The sequence below is a fragment of the Volvox carteri genome (genome assembly GCF_000143455.1).
Source record: "Volvox carteri f. nagariensis unplaced genomic scaffold VOLCAscaffold_7, whole genome shotgun sequence".
In the NCBI taxonomy this organism is placed as follows: Eukaryota; Viridiplantae; Chlorophyta; class Chlorophyceae; order Chlamydomonadales; family Volvocaceae; genus Volvox; species Volvox carteri.
This window is the reverse complement of record NW_003307550.1, coordinates 932243-948911: the sequence shown is the minus strand read 5'-3', so window position 1 is coordinate 948911 and position 16669 is coordinate 932243. Positions and strand designations below refer to the sequence as shown.

At 56.8% G+C, this 16669-nt stretch overlaps 3 protein-coding genes across 3 annotated transcripts; 1 reads left to right on the top strand and 2 right to left on the bottom strand.

Annotated features, from left to right (window-relative positions):
* Window positions 1-98: 98 nt before the first annotated feature.
* On the top strand, window positions 99-1996 carry VOLCADRAFT_87961 (uncharacterized protein; the record flags this gene model as incomplete). The annotated part of the gene is made up of 3 exons (XM_002947713.1): window positions 99-222; window positions 1205-1536; window positions 1736-1996. The coding sequence occupies 3 exons, from the start codon at window positions 99-101 to the stop codon at window positions 1994-1996; spliced, it is 717 nt and encodes a 238-aa protein (XP_002947759.1).
* Window positions 1997-2360: 364 nt separating this feature from the next.
* VOLCADRAFT_87960 (uncharacterized protein) lies at window positions 2361-5314 on the bottom strand (the record flags this gene model as incomplete). Its single annotated transcript, XM_002947586.1, has 3 exons — window positions 2361-2455; window positions 2576-2752; window positions 5131-5314. The coding sequence occupies 3 exons, from the start codon at window positions 5312-5314 to the stop codon at window positions 2361-2363; spliced, it is 456 nt and encodes a 151-aa protein (XP_002947632.1).
* An 8932-nt stretch (window positions 5315-14246) lies between these two features.
* VOLCADRAFT_34821 (uncharacterized protein) lies at window positions 14247-14528 on the bottom strand (the record flags this gene model as incomplete). The annotated part of the gene is made up of 1 exon (XM_002947585.1): window positions 14247-14528. A coding segment is annotated over one exon (282 nt), but the record flags the coding sequence as incomplete, so codon positions are not given.
* Window positions 14529-16669: the final 2141 nt, after the last annotated feature.

The window sequence follows — 16669 nt, the reverse complement described above, 5'->3', positions numbered from 1 at the left end:
TTCGGCCCATTTACCTCTACTACCTGCTACATGAACAAAATGGTAGTATATAATTTTTATGGTAGTATAAAGTATAACAGCGGCCACGACGTGCTACCATGGTAATCCGGCAGGGCTCTGGGAGTTGCGGGTCGCTGGAGGTGGCGCTATCAGAGCCCACCACCGGTGGTTCGCTTACTGCAGCCACTGCGGCGCCGCATGCCCGAGTCGGCAGCGGTTTCGGTGCGAGCAGCGGTAACGGCAAGGGAACCGCGCCCATCGTCCTTCTGCGCGTCGGCTCCGGGATTGGCGGCACGGTTGCTGCTGGCTCCACTTCGGCTTCGGCTGCTACCGCCGGCGACAGCGATGCCAGCAGCTCACCGGCAAGCCACCACACCCAACTGTCATCACCCATGTCGTCATCATCATCGTCTTCATCCTTTCGGAGGGGGGGTCGACGAGCCCCTCAACCGGGGCTGCCCGCACAGCAGCAGCAGCAGCGGCAGCCCCATGCGGCTGCGGCTGCGGCCGCAGTGGAGTTGGAAATTGAGGGAGAAGACTTTCCGGAGCTACGTGCATCGGTTGCTCTGACGCCTGCCGCCTTGGCTCCCGGACATGCAGTAGCAGCAGCAGCAGTAGCAGCTGACGGGGCTGGAGGAGCCGTTGGGGCTTGCAGCGATTTGGCTGTGAGGAAGAACGGCACGCACCGTCACCACCACCACCACCATCATCATCATCATCATCATCATCATCATCATCATCATCATCATCACCAGTCTCATCTTCGCGGGCTGTTGGCGAGGCACGGTATGTGTTGCCTTTAGTGGGTCTTAGGGTTTGGGGCGAGGGAGAGGAAGAGAGACACCCCTGTATGCCTTGTTTCAGCTGTACGGCGGGAGGAGTATAAAGACGGGAACGCAATCCACGCCAAATACGCATGAAGCGTGGCCTTGTCAGGGCCTTATAAGGGCGCAGTGGGCTGAGAGCGTGTTCGCTGTGCCATGCAGCTATCAAAGCTGTCCCTTATTGCTTTCCTTTGCACACCCCGCCTCCTGGAGAGCCATCTTACCTTGCCATGCAACACCCCATCGTCATCGCCCAATAGCTGAGCCTCGGCCCACAGGCAGTTGACCCTTCGCTTCTTGCACCCTATAAATCCACCCCCCTCTGGCCGACCGGGCCCCACTGCCCCACTGCCAACAAACGTCTCTCCGACTACTTCCAGGCGCACACCACAGCGGGGTGAAGGTGCTCCACGCGGCTCGGCAGCCCACGATAACACCGGGGTCCCAACACGTGCGCGGTTGCGGTGGCAGCGGCGGCGGCAACAGCGACGGCGGCTATGGCCCGGCGCCCTCTCCAGGCATCCCGGGCGGCGGTGACGATGAAACCACGGATATCAACCTGTCCCTTTTATGGGACCTGGTTCAAGGGGGCTTATGTCTGCGAGATGATCCCCTGGCGGCGGAGGATGGTGATTTAGAGGCTCCGGAACCAAGTGCCGTTGCGGCGATTAAGCGGCTATTGGAGCGGAGGCTCCAGCAGGAGGGCGGACCGGTACGTGGACTCAATCCTGCAGGGGCAGGGGCAGGGGAGTGCTACTGGCCGATATGGTTTTGTTAGACGAGATGATGACCGCAGGCAATGCTGATGGTGGCGCCACCATCAACATCATCAGCACCATCAGCATCAACACCAGCCGCAGTTTTTTCCTTACTTGTTGCTCGTCTTTCTCATTGGATTGGATTGGTTTCAGGCCCGGGGGTTGAGCCCGGAGGATATGATTGCGCTGATGGCTCGGGCGCACGAGCGCCAGAGCAAAAAGACGAGCAAGAAGAAGACGGCGGCAGCGGTCGCCAGTGGCGACAAGGACGACGGCTGCGACGCCAGCAGCGACGACGAGCCGCATCTGTACCAGGATCGCAGTGATACCAAGTCATGGCGACGCACTGTGGAGCGGATGAAGGAGAACGATTGGGTGCTCGTGAAGGACACAGACGGCAAACATTACAAGTGAGATGTCGGGCCCGTACGGACCGGCGTACTAAGACCCTTGAGAACCCAGTACGCAACAACGGATGTGCCGTGTTGGGCACTCCTTACTTGGATGCGCGCATGCAGGTCGCGTGGCATCTGTTTCCTCCATCTCGTCTCATGCATGGAGGGAAAAAAGTGAAGTGCGGTGTCAACGAAAGAAAGAAGTGCAAGGTTTTTTATGTCTGGTTGGGGGGGGGGAGTTAGTTTGTTGGCGGGGGGGAAGTTAGTTTGTTGGGGGGGGGGGTAAAAGAGGATGGGGTCGAGAGCCAGGCAGCCTGGCAGCTCTTGCGTTGCAACCGAAGTCATGCATGTTGTGTATGTGTTTACATATTACTTATATTATATTATATATGGAACATGAGCCCTACAACATGGTAATATTGATCCTCTTGTACCAGCTCCGGGAACTCCGGGGGTGGCTGTGGACCCCTGCCCACAACTGTGTGCGGGTGGGTGGGCGGGTGGCTGGGGTTTTGGTCCGTCCCATTTCCCTGCCCCCCCCGCTTCACCCCCGCCCTCCCACTCCTTTCCTCCGCCATCATCGACCTCCATTGCTGACCCTGGTGCTGTTGCCACTGCTGTTTCTGCTCGTCATCGTCATCGTCGTCGATCCCGTTGTCGCTGTCCTTGCGGCGGCAGGTACCGGCGCCTGCTGCCAAATGGTCAGATTCAAACCCAAACAGTGTGTTGCTCCCCCTCCGATGCGATGAGGGGTATTCGCAACCTGCTGGCCGACCTGGCGAGGAAGGTAAAGAGGGAAGGCGTGGGGCCTGGCGGGGTCTGTGTATGTGTGTTGGGTTGTCCGCTCCAACACTGGGTCCATCGGGGCACAGAGGTACTGAGGCTGCTGGGGTATATGACATCGATACTGAAGAAGGGAACCATAATCATTTTTACTTTGTTATGAGCAGCAGCAGCTCAGCAGCAACCGTAGTCGCCATCCGCTAGTGCATGACATGTGCACCTTGGCTTCATCATTTTATGTTTTCGTTCCGGCGGGCGGAACACGGGAAATGCTAAATTCGCCCTTATTTCCTCTAGTAGTAGTACTACTACTGCTACTGCTAGCTTCCCTAGCTTGGTGCTTCTCGGTAGTCATCAATTATCGTCTGGAGGTCCCTGTGTGTGTATGTGTGACACAAGCTCCGTGCTGCTTTCCATGACGCTTGGCTGGCATGTGCGCCGTACAACTGGACGACTGTACGGCTCCCCAGGACGCGCAGGCCAACGCAGTAATCGTCGCATGGCGGCGGGAAGAGCGGGAGCGCCGGCGGCGGGAACAAGCTGCAGCCGCCGCTGCGGATCAAGATGGGTGATGCTGATGCCACCTGATCCGCGCTGTCATACACAGGGGAGCACGGGCGTATCCGGTATTACAGTCTCTCCCACATTGCTGTCAATATTCTTGTTTCATGGCGTCTCTCTTGCCGCCTCTCTTCATCGGCCCGGCTTGGGTGCGTCTTAGCTCTGGCTTGGCGGCTGGCTGGCTGACTACGTTGTCTCATTCCTGCTGGGTAGCTTTGATGGGTTTTATGGACGGAGCAGACGGACAGACAGACGGACAGACGAATTTGCAACGGCGTGGAGGGTGGTCAGCATGATGTGGATGGCTGGATGGCTCGGGTGCTACCACGCACTGTGCAGCTGACCGGCACATCATAAGGCGTCAATTTTAGGAGACGCTCTTATGGCTCGGGAGCGTGCTCCGGTCTGCTGCGGTGTCGGCCACTGATTACCGGATTGCCACAAAGAGGAGAGGTATTGCTAACAGCAGGAAGGAAGTACTAGAGTACTAGGCAAGCAGCGCAATAAAGGCTTTAGTCCAAAGCAACGCCGGCCAATACGGGAGGACCAGGGTTGCGAAAGCGTGCAAAATGCATTTTTTCGGGGACATGGATGTCATACCCCCCCCCGCGCACGTAACGTAATAAAAATGTTTGCGTGCGCAAGGAAGATAAGACACCAAGGGTGCGTGTGTGAAGATGACAGACGACGACGCTTGGACAGCCGTACAAGTGATGTACGCGTGTTGGGTTTTCACTTGCACGGTGCAAATGCGCGCGTCGCGAATTTTTCTGTTCATGTTTTACTGCTGACACCCATCCCCTGCAATAATAATGCGGGGCGATACATGAGGAGGAAAGTCTTATTGAATCCTGAATGCGCATGTATAAGTACTTATTATATACTCTGTATGATGAATAATCTCTTCCGCGGCTGGCAGTCACTGCATGCATACGTGCGTGCGAGAGGGAGAGGATGATCTTGGAGGGGGGAGCGAGGGTATGTATGTATGTGGGACGAAGGGATGAAGTACGGGTGCCCAAGGCCAGAGACCGCCGCTAGGGGCTCTTACGCCTTATCAAAGCTATGCAGGCTCTTACGCCTTATCAAAGCTATGCAGGCAGGCAGGCAAGCAGGCGGTGCCTGGACACTGCAAGGGGGTTACATCGTATGTCCGAAATGATTTCTGTTATGTGGGGCCAGACATAGTACATGTGGGACGTATGTTTTAATATCTGATGAGCCGCTACGGAGGACATGCCGATAGTGGTGATACGCGAGTAACTTTATTACCAAAACGCAGTGCGTATGTCTGCATGTTTGTGATACACTTGTGGACATGTGGCGTATAGTTAAGGGTAGAGAGGGATACACATACTGTGCTGGTGTGTGCTGGTGCATAGGCCGATACTTCTGCAGGGGAATGCACCACATACAGCCCAGATGACACTGGCGCTACTGTGGTTTAGTAGTAGTGTCAAGGTTCCAGGTCGTGGGTGACGTGAGGGCTTGCGGGAGCACGGAGCCTAGGACAAGCAAACCACACAAGATTTTTACAACTCTTTTGTTGCTGAGGCGATCGGCTACCACAAATGAGATAACAGTGGTTGCACTGTGGGAAATTTTAATCATTTTGTGCCTATCAGGGTGCGTGCTGTGCTGTGCAAATGGCTGCACTGCATATGGAGGATGCGCACACAGCTTATACCGCTGTCTGCTGTGGGGCTCCCCACAAACGCTACGCATGCATGCATGAATCTGGTTGAATCCCCTCATCACAGCCAAAGGCGTCAAAAAGGATGTCCACGCATGCCTCACAAAGTAACGCACGATCTGGTAGTAGTAAGTCCCAGACTGATGAGGGATGGCTCTTGGGGTCAAAGACGGCGAAAGTAAGGTGCACCTCGTACGTACATAATTTCTGAACTCCCAGGGTGCTGGGCATCGTGTTGACATCGTTCCCTAAGTGGAACACCCAACAGCTGTGTTGCCTGACTGATTCACTGGAAGGCATTATTGCGACGTGGGGACCCAGCTAGCCACCCTGTCCTGCCACATGCCCGGTGGTGGACATCCGTGGGTGCAAGCAAAGCGTGTGTACGCGTGCTCGTGCAATAGTAAACATTGGAAACGACTACAACACAGACAATTCATAACCTTTGATGCGCAGACAAAAGTGAAATAGAACAAAATTGACAGCCGCTCCCCCTGCCCAGCAGTGTAAGGATTACAGCGCTCCCAAGTGCTCATCCACAGCCCTTTCTTGGCACGTTCGAAGCCCTCTTCCCACTTGGACCCTGCCCTGGCCCGCGCCTGGCCAGAATCCTCCTCAAGGCACAGAAGCGGAGGGGAACAAAAGGAGCTGGACAGCGAAGATGACCACTTTGTGTGTTTCGCCTTAGTCCTTATGGCAGTCCTTGCAACACGCAGGACACAGCCTGTTGACCGATGCTTGCCGATCGCGCCGTCCCAAACATGCATGCACGCGTGCACCGTGGCTTCGAGAAAAGCTAGGGAAATAAGTTTGTCTGAACAGCTGACAGGCGTCCAGCTTGCTTGCCCCCTAGCTGACCTCCTACCTACACTGATCTACATCCACATCGATGCACATGCACATGCACGCGCGCACTTATACAAGCAGTAAGCGCAGGGATACCAGCTGCAGCGCACGAACACACTTCACATTTTCTTTTCTTTTTTTTGTGTGTGTTTTATACCTTCTGGAGGTGCGTTACCATCCAGAGGTTTCCCATGCACACGAGCCCTGAGGGGGTCCCAGGCCGACAGACGAAAACTGTCCGAAACAGACAAACAAATAGTGTAAAACGCACAAAGGAAACAAAACGTATACTATCACTCAGGTAATATCCGCATTCAGCGATAACCCCAGAGACTACAGGAGGGGCAACAGTTCAACGGAGTGATTGAAAAAGCAACAAGTAACATCGGGTAAAAACGGAGAAAACAAAACAGGCCGCACGCAGCGACAAGGCAGCACGAGGTGTTCATTGGGTCCTGCCCGATTAGGTTTCGAAGGTTTCCGTTCAAAAGAGGGGGACTTGCGCGTTCCGTATCCAGTCCACTTTCGATCCATTTCGCTCCATTCTTTACTATAAAGATGCCGCCGTCAGGGCATGCCCCCTGCAGCCAACTTGTAAAAATTGACGGTGCGGCCGCTTGTGACCACCAGCAGGTCCTCAAAGCAGGCGATCTGATGGATGGGTACTGTGGTATACACTTTGGCCACCTCCCGCGGCGCCATCAGGTCCCGCCATGATGCATCTGGGCTGCCGCTGTTGGCAGCGGCGGCCGCTGCCTCCGACGCGGTTGCGGCCGCTAGCAGCGCCGCGTCTCCCATTGCGAAAGGCGTGCCGGCTGCCACCGCGGCGACAGCGGCAGTGGCAGCGGCGACTGCCGAAGCGCGCCGCTGCGCCACCTCCTCCGCCTCCAACGCCGCGGCCACTGCCGCCGCGGAGGGGAGGTCCAGCACCTGCAGATGCATGGCCTGGCTCTTGTAGCCGCTGCGACATATGATCACCCGGCGCTCGGCAGTGCCGTCGGCCTGCGGGTCGCACGGCGCCACCGCGATGCCGTCCAGACCGCTGTCGTCCACATCGCCGAGGGGTACTGGGCCAGTGACGCTGCCTTCTTTGGCTGTGCAGGCCTGTACATGTGGAGGAGGGATAAGGTGGGAAGGCAGGGAAGCTGCGGATTGACCAGGCGGCATGGCAGAGGCTAAGGGCACGAAAGGACGTACCGTGATGTACGGGGTAAGATCGCTGCTGGTGGTGCTGGTGCCGATGCTGCCGTTGCTGCTTGTGCTGATGCTGGTGCTGGTGCTACCCAATCATGCGCTCATTCCCTACCCCCATTCCCCATTCTGCCACTACAGTGCCACACCTCACCTCTACCCCATAACAGCACCAACAGAACCCCTCACCTCACCTCACCTCACCTCACCTCACCTCACCTCACCTCACCTCACCTCACCACTAACAGAAGGAGAACAATGAAGCATCCCAGCAGCAAGTGCGGTAAGCGAAACGCACCTTTGTAATGTCGTACACATCGACCCGTTCACTGAAGCGGCACGCGGCGGCGAGCATCGAGCCATCCTGCACACACAGACACACAGACACGTGGTGAATACGGTGCGACAAGAGCTGGAGTACGACCCCTCGAGGTGCAAGGGGTCCAAAAGTCACAAATGATATAAATACCAGTATATCATCATGGCGCACAGCTTCATTGATGTAATGGGATAGCTCAATGACCTGAGCCCTCGTGTGGGCCCGTGAGGCGCTCCAAGTAACATCCCCCCCCACACACTTATGGTGCCTAACCCGCTTAGGGCGGGGTCCGCTAGGTGAGGATGGCACTGCGACAGACTCGTAAAAAATGGCGCTGTCAGATGAGACCAACGCTGCCTAGTGAAAGGTGGCCTGAGCCTGAGCTCAGGACGGCTGCCAGCTCTCCACAGCAGCGCTGAGGTTCCAAGGGCCCTTCACGGGGCCCTCCTTCCTTCCACGGGCCCTTGATGCTCCTTGATTCCACTCTGACCAATTCACTATTCCCGTTGCTGCTCGACACATACACCGCCCACGACACATCACCTGAACCTAAAACCCCGTCACCTGAGTGAAGCACAGCGATGTCGCCATGTCGGGTGCAGAGGGGTGGCACATGCGCGCCACAGGGTTCTGCTGCTCGGGCCGCCAAAGGTAAATCTACAGGGGGCCACAACGGAGGTTACTGAAAGGTGGTTGCGTTCCGCACGAAGCCATAAGCCGCTGTTTAGGCGCAGGTGATGGCGGGGCCAACCACACCAACCCAGGCCATATGCTTTTAAGTCGTGAACTCCGATTTGAGTCTAATTGGGGCACCTATCGACTTTGAAACCATGCACGCATCCACGTGGCTAGCTGCCCCAGCCACCTCCCCAAGGAGAGACCCGTGCGTACCACATTGTCAAAGCTGGAGGACGCGAGCATCTCGCCCGTGTTGTTGAAGACGGTGCACGAGATGGCCGACTGACACTTGAGCATCTTGAGTGGCTTGCTGGAGCGGAGGTGGGTGGGCAGATGTGTCTGCTGCCGGATGGCCTCCACGTCCCACAGCGTCAGGCTGCTGGAGATCTGCACACGACGGAAAGGGCATCTCAGTTAGGAGCTCCAAGCTTCTTCATCCCGGAAAGCCAACCGGCCGCGAGCCCAAGGGGCGCAACAAGCTGAGGCTGAGATACAGGAAGTGCAGGAAGGGTAGGGGGGGTAGGGAAGGTAGGGAGGGTAGGAAGGGTAGGAAGTGCAGGAAGGGTAGGGGGGTAAGGGAAGGTAGGAAGTGCAGGAAGGGTAGGGAGGGTAGGAAGTGCAGGAAGGGTAGGGAGGGTAGGTACACTCCCGAGCATCGCACATGACCGCCCCACACAAGCGTTCTCAGCACACAGGCCCGCACGCACCAGAGGCCCGCTCGCTAAGATGCACTACGTACACTCTAAGTATCCACCATGCAGGGCGGCGGTGGGGCAAGGCACCATCATTGACTGGAATAAGGGTACTATAAGGGGTATTGTTGTGCAGTGCGTACTTGGTGGTGGAGACGGAGGAGACCAGCCGCGGAAATGCGGACATATGTTCTATAATAGATGGCAGCAGCAAACAGCTGGGGGAGGGAGGAAATGCAGCTGGAGGGAGCAGCTGGTGTGGTAGTTATGCAGCTGTTGATGTGCTAACACACGCCTCAACCGGCCTCGATCTGCCTCGATCCGCCCTCACCAGACGCCCCCCGAAAAAGTCGTCATCGCCGCCAGCCGCCGCAAGGCCTGCTCCACGGCCTCGTGCGCGTCGAGCCGGACCTGGGCCCATGTTCCGTACCGCCGCCTTGGCGCCATACCCGCCACCGCCACCGCCGCCACCAGAGTACGGCCCTCTGTCCAGCATCTCACGGGGCTTGGTGCCGCAAGCAAGCAGCAGCTTCGCTGCCGGCGGTGTCGCCACGCCGTCCGCAGCGGCGTCGGTTTGCGGACTGAACACGGAGACGGAAGACTGCAAGGTGGCGCTCTGAGGGCTCCAGGGGGCCGCGCTGGCGTGGGGCATACCCGAGCGGAAGTTGCCCCCGCCGCCCCCGATGGCGGCTGTAGCGGACTGCAGCATGACGTGGTGCGCCAACGCCAGTGCACTGACCGCCGCATCCGGCACCTGCAGTGAGTGCATTGGACACCATCGTACATGACGGCAGGACGCCCCCGTCAGCGTGGTAAACATTACGACGCAGTAATGCACAGAATGCATATCGGTGCAACAATGTGTGTGTGTGACATTGTGTTTTTTCGTAGCTGCTGTATACAACACCAAACCACCGAAACCGCAACAAGAAAGGCAACAAAAGAATTTGCAATGCCGGCCAACGATACTGATAGCCAAATTGTTGTTGGTGCTGAAATTGTTGTTTCCAATGACCCAGTATATGTTGTAGGAGTTGCCTTACTAGCGGTCCATGAGCCCGAGCTCCCCCTCGCCCTCCTTCACCCGGCTCCCTCCTCCCCCTCCTCCCCTCCCCCGTCCTCCCTACCTGCAGTGCCAGCTCCAGCTTTGCCACCTGGCTCCATCCCTCCCGGTTGCCGCCTCCCTCGGAGTCCTTGCACCACACCAGCACAGTGCCGCACACCGAGCCGGATGCCAACACCAGGGCCTGGTCGTCGAATGCCAGTGCGCTCACGGGGGAGCCGTGACCCTAGGGAGGGAGGGGGCAGCGGGTGGCGGGTCCGCAAAGACCGGACGACAGGGCCAGCGGGGTGAGGAGTACAGGGGCGCAGGATCCGGGTGAGAGACACGCCTCGCGATGCGGACTCTATTCGTTGACCCATTGCGCAGGTAGTGGTCAGTTCCCCCAGCGGCTTCAGGAGCCGGTCCCTTGTCTCTAATCACAACCCGCAATCGGCCGTCGGTCAGTCAGTCCGCGAGTCACCTGCAGCACCATGAGTTGCTGGTTGGACCGGGTGCTCCACAGTCGCAGGGTGTGGTCGTCACTGCCTGAAGCCAGCAGCTGGCCGTCAGGGGCCATGGCCAAGACGGTGATGGTGCCCTGGATGCCCCTGCCAGGGTGTTGTGCCGGGATGGGTGTATAGGGGGGAGGGTGCTTGGGTACGTGCGGACGACATGGTTAGATGACATCGGGTAACGCAGGGCGAAGAAGAACATCACTTCGCCAAGGACACGGCGATGTTCACGGGATCGGGATTATGCAGGCATGCAAGAGCGCATCACCCTCCCCGCCTAGCTCTTGGCGCACGCGGGTGGGAGATGACGGCTTACTTGAAGTCCCGGGCTTGCTGTGCATCGATAAGTCCCTGAGGTGTGTTGGAGGGCATCAGGTCCCACAGCCGGACCGTCTCGTCCTGCGCATACACACACACACACACACGGGATGGCACAACCCACAGTGGGACAAAGCAGCAGCAGCAACACAGCAATTGCCGTCGTCGCGGCGTCAGCAATGGTAGCGGCAGCAGCAGGGGATTAAACCAGAAGCTGCTGCGACAGCAGCAGTGGTAGCGGCAGCAGCCACGGAAGCACAGTTGAGAGTTACGGTCGGCGACATTAGTGGCGAGCATGTCGGTCACTCGCTGCGGCATTCCGCTGGGAAAGTGAACCCCACAGCGGACACGGAGCGACAGCGGGACGGCCCCCGGGGAGGGACGTAGCAAAGCCAAGCAAACCAGGCAGCAGGTCGGTTTCGTTGGCTTAGAAAAAATAACTTTACGTACCTCCGACGCGGATGCCAGGCGGCTGCCCTTGGTGTTGAACGCCACTGCGTTCACGTGTCCTGCGTGGCCCCGGATCTTGGCAACCACCTCCCAGGTTCCCTCAAGATCGCCTCCGCCTCCATCTCGTCCTCTTCCACCGCTACTACCACTACCACCTTGCTGCTGGTGGTGCTGGTGCTGTTGATGTTGATGTTGTTGCTGCTGCTTCTGGCGGTGGGTAGCCCCTCCCTCCCCGGCCGTAACCGCAGCCTCCGATGAAGCGGTGGCGCCACCAGCATCATCCTTTGCCTCCGATATCTTCGCCAGCTCCGCCTCCAGCTCTGCCATTGTCCGTTCGGCATGCAATCCCACCTCCTCTTCCTGCTGATGCATGTGTTGAATTAGATGCTTGTTCATCTCAAGACCAGTCGTGGTGGTGTCCGCCAGTGCCGAGGTGCTGGTGGTGGTGGTGGTGGTGGTGGTGGTGGTGCGCCGCCACAGCCATATCGTGGAATCGTTGGAGGCGCTGGCGATGACCTGAAAGCATATACAGACAGACATACGGACACACGGCTCTCGCGCAGGGCCGGTAGTTAGTGGGCAGGGGGCCACGGGCAGGAGCCTCCTTAATTCCTCCATCACCCCCTCTCCCCCCTCACCCCCTAATGCACTCAACTCACCTCCTGGCCCCCGTAGATGCTCACGGCGACACTGTTGATGCGGCCCAGGTGGCCCCGCAGTACGGCAAAACACGCAGGTTTGGTTGACCCCTGGGCCGGCAGCGACCACAGGCGCACTGTGTGGTCCCTGTGGGGGACACAACGGAGCACACGAACAACAACAACGTAATCCTATATTCGAGAAAACCGCAATGTCATGAACAGCTACGACACGATGGTGTAGTTGGTTATCACATCTGTCTCACACACAGGAGGTCCCCAGTTCGAACCTGGGTCGTGTCATTCATCGGGTATTTGATGTATATATATCGAAATGGCTGTTTCGGGGGTACATGGTATTAAATTTCGGTATTCTTTGTGTGGGGTGTTTGATTTGGAGGTGGCCCCCCATCTTGTGGACGATATAGGACGTAATTATAACAATTTTCAAGCTGACCAGGAACTAAGTTGAGGCGCCGTTGACCCGTTAGATTTGGTTGGATGCTGGTGGTGAGTTGCTGAACCCAACGAATAGATTCTGAAGTCGGATGGGGTGAACGTATTAGGGTGCCCCTCTCGCAGGGGAGAACTGCGCCGGGAAAGGAGGCCACTAGTGAAGCTATACCACCCTGTAACATCATACATTAGCCCGCGCGATTGTTTTCGTGGGTTGCGGGGCCCGTACCGGTACCGTTACCGGCACCTGCACCGGTCGGGTAAGCTCAAGAAGGAAGGTTGCAGTTGGGGAGCTGCCAGGCGGGTGGGGCCCCACGGGTTGAATATGTGCCAGCGGAGGAGCCCGCGTAAGGCTGAAGCCAGCAGAGAAAAACGCACATGGAGTCGAACTGGAGCTGAGGAGCTGGAAAACAAACGCCGGGTGCTAGATGCTAGCCTTTGTGGCAGCTTGTTACCGGGGTAGCTCTATGCGCGACGACAGCACCAGGGCGCCCAACCCCCCGAGCTCATGGCGACCGATAGCAACCGCGCACCCACACGTCACGAATCCCCCCCACCCCCCACACCCACCACGAACCCCAGAACCCCTCTAGGTGTACAGCCTCCCAGTGGGCCCCCCCTTCCCCCTCCACGTCGTACCAGGATCCGCTGACCAGCAGCAGCTGGCTGTCTGTCTTGTCCCGCCTGGGTGAGAAAGCTATGGACAGCACCCAACTCTCATGCCCCTGAGGGTGGTGGTGTGGCGGTGGAGACAGGAGAGGAGGTGGGAGGCAGGAGATGGGACGAGGGAAGATGGGTGGAGGAAAGGACGGTAAAGAGACGCTACTGCACGGTGAAGTAGCCGTAACCGCAACCGTTACCGTAACCTAGACATAGCGTCATTACTATCACGACAAAACCTGGCACGCAGGCAGCATGATGGGACGACTCATGTATTATTCTATGGGCCGCGTAACGATGCAAGGCGGACGTGTGTGCTAACACCCTTCAGTCGACCCACAGGGGGGTTACCACCACGGAGTCACTGCATGGGGCTATGAAGGCATATATGCCGGTATCTGAACTGGATGGGAGCATCTCCATCTCCTAGTAGTAAGAGAACACGGTTGGTGTGGATCGTTCGCTCACACAGGGGCTGTGTTGCTTATATAGGCCACTTGCACCAGGTGCTCATGCGTTTCAGATAACAAGGTTGTTGGGAACTGGGAGTTAACACGCCTCATGGCCGTGAGTGTGCCGCGCGTTGCCCTGCAGGCTTTGTGACTGCAGAGTGGTTGAGGACGAGCTGCTGCATGTCTTTGGTAAATGCCCACCGACCGATGGGTCTCTCCAAGTAAAACACGAAGGGGATGTTGGCTTCTGAGGGCGCGAAGTGCGTACAATTTTTGTAACGGAAGGCCCCCTTATAGCTGTGGCTAATCCTCTCTAGGAGTTCATGGACACGCGGGGGCACATCGCGCTCAGATGCGTACTGAGCCCAGGCGAGCGAGCGGGAGAGGACGCCAAAGTCCGCACTCGGGGGGCCACAATGATGTGGCGTCCAGATATGACAGCCCATGGGGGCCCCCGGCTTTTGTGGACAGACCCCGCACTTGTGCGGAGCTTAGGGTAGTAACTTATTAACGAAGTCACAACCCATTTTGATTGTTGCCTACCTATCTCCCGACGGGGTTAAGACCGCTGCCAGCCATTCACCAACTGCAGCCGCAACTGCAACATGCGGAATGGAATTGAGAAAAATTTGAAGCCCCTTTTCCCGTCTTCCCATCTCCCACTCCCCAAGAGTCTACATCTATATCCACATCCACATCTACGGACCGCTGCACTCCTGCGCAGCCGCGCGCTACCCGGACCGTGCATGGATGTACCTGAGCACCACTGATACCTGAGCACCGCCGACACATGACGCTCCTGTGCCTAAATGTCCCTAAACATATAAGCGCATGTGATAGATGTGCATCACCAATCCTGGATCCCGGCTGCATGCGGCCACCCAGCATCCACCCCGCACCCACCCTGAGCTCCACGCCCGAGCCCGGCAGCAGTGGCAGCCAGTCGGGTCGCTCGGCGGTGCTGCCGGTGATTTGCCCCACGTGGTAGAGTCGGATGGTGGTGTCCTCCGCGGAGGAGGCCAGGATGAGGCCGTCGGGGCTGAAGGCCAGGGCGCGGATCACGTCCGTGTGGCCCTTGAACAGATCCACCTGCGATCCTCGCGCCACGTTCCACAGCCGGACCGTGTAGTCGTTGCCCGCAGACGCGATGTAGTTCCACTTGACGCCCTCCCACGCCACAGCCCGCACGCTGCCGGTGTGGCCCCGCAGCTCCCGCACGCACTCGGACGTCTCGCAGTCCCACACACGCACGCTGCAGTCTGCGGCGGAAACCAACATACATCCGGAAGTACGCATGTGCATGTGCACCTGGGCAGCTAGAGCTACATTGGGGAGGTGCACAGACATCCGCCCTCCCACAACCACAAGCCCTGTTGCGGAACGCACCCTCCACCACCCGCAATGGGCTCTGCACGCAATGGTACATGGACCCGCGTGTGCATGTGCATGCCATGCGCACCCAACAATGCAATGAATCCACCGCCCTTAGAGTCCTGATGAGACCAGTACAGGCATAGCATTGTGCAGTACAGGCATAGCATTGTGCAGTACAAGCATAGCATTGTGCAGTACAGGCATAGCATAGCACATCACAGTACGGCAAAAATCCCCACCATCGGAACAGCTGGCCAGCATAAGGTGCGGGTCGCCATCACCCTCGAAGTCCTGCACGGCATTCAAGGATGGTACGGCTGGGTATGGTGGAACATCGTGACACATTTGATGTACAATATGCGCGCCGAGCAAATGCACTAGTTTTATTTTTACACGGCACATGTTTCCAATAGTGGCACGCTGCGAATTGCTTGTAACAGGTAATGATCAACTGTTACAAAAAGAAGAATGGGCAGGTGCAAAACTAAACCGAGGCGGCGAGTGGAAGTGAGTGCACCGCTTGCCGACAAGCGGCCGACTATCTTCCTCCCCCCCACAAATACCTGATAACCGAAGCAGATGCCCACAATCCAGCTTGTATGGCCCTGAGGGCCAGGCAACCCAAGCCAAGCGAAAAAAGGTTTGGCAACATGATGGTCATCAAGGGAGGTGGAAACGGGGATGGAAGTGAAGGGCGGCGGAGCGGGAATTGCGTGTGACATCCTAACGACGGATGCATAATCAGCCGGCGGCTCAGCTCTCCCCTTATCAGCTACTTCACTCTTCGCTGCTCCCATGCACACGCCCGCCGGCAACCTACAGCCATCAGAGCTCCCGCTCTGGACGGCCCCGGCTCCGCTCCTCCTCCGCGTCACTACGAAGTGGCCTCTGCCCCACCCACCCCACGCCGTGCCACGTCAAGGCCCATCCTCTCCGCACGCACACGCACGCGCACAGATGCACATGCATGCGCACAGATGCACATACCTGTGTCCATATGCGTGCATGCCTCACACGGACCACCAATTAAGTCTCTGTCCAAAACACACGCACGGATGCACACGTCTAATGCCCCTCCCACATACACGTACCTGCAGCACGGCGTTCTGCTGGCCGGTGTTCATATCCCAAAGCCGGATGACGTTATCTGCGGAGGACCGGCGACCGGAAAGGTCGGGGCGGGGTGTAACAACAAACGCAACTTGGGGTGTAACACACGCACACAAGCAAACAATCGTAGTACTGTGACTGGTCCGCTCAAGCCTTTTTTGCAGGCTATCCTCATCCTCCGCACCCCTGCCTAGGTCGCCGCAGCTCTGAAGGTCTAAGTCGTCCCACCGACAGACAGACAGACAGACAGACAGATAGACAGACAGACAGACAAACCCACCATCGGAGCTGCTGCACACGAAGTTGTCGTCCGGCGATATGGCCACCGTCTGGAAGCTGCCCACGTCACCCTGCGTCGGTGCATGTTGTTCAGGTGTTCACATGTGGATGCGTAAGTGGCGATGTGGCGGGGTGATGGAACTGGCAGGGTGGTAATTAAACTTATAAGTTGCTAAGTTATGGCGGATGAGCACACGTACCGAAGCAAGATATTCAGGGCAGACCCCCGACGTTGGCCTGGAGTATGAGGTTACGGCTACTATGTATGTTGTTACAGGGTGGTATAGCTTCACCAGCGGCCCCCTTTCCCGAGGCAGTTCCCTGCTCTCCCCTGCGAGAGGGGCACCCTAATCCATTCACCCCATCCGGCTACTATGTATGCGTCTCATATATATATATATATATATATATATATATATATATATATATATATATATATATATATATATATACTGCTATATATATATATATATATATATATATATATATATATATATATATATATATATATATATATATATATATATATATATATATATATATATATATATATATATATATATATATATATATATATATATATATATATATATATATATATATATATATATATATATATATATATATATATATATATA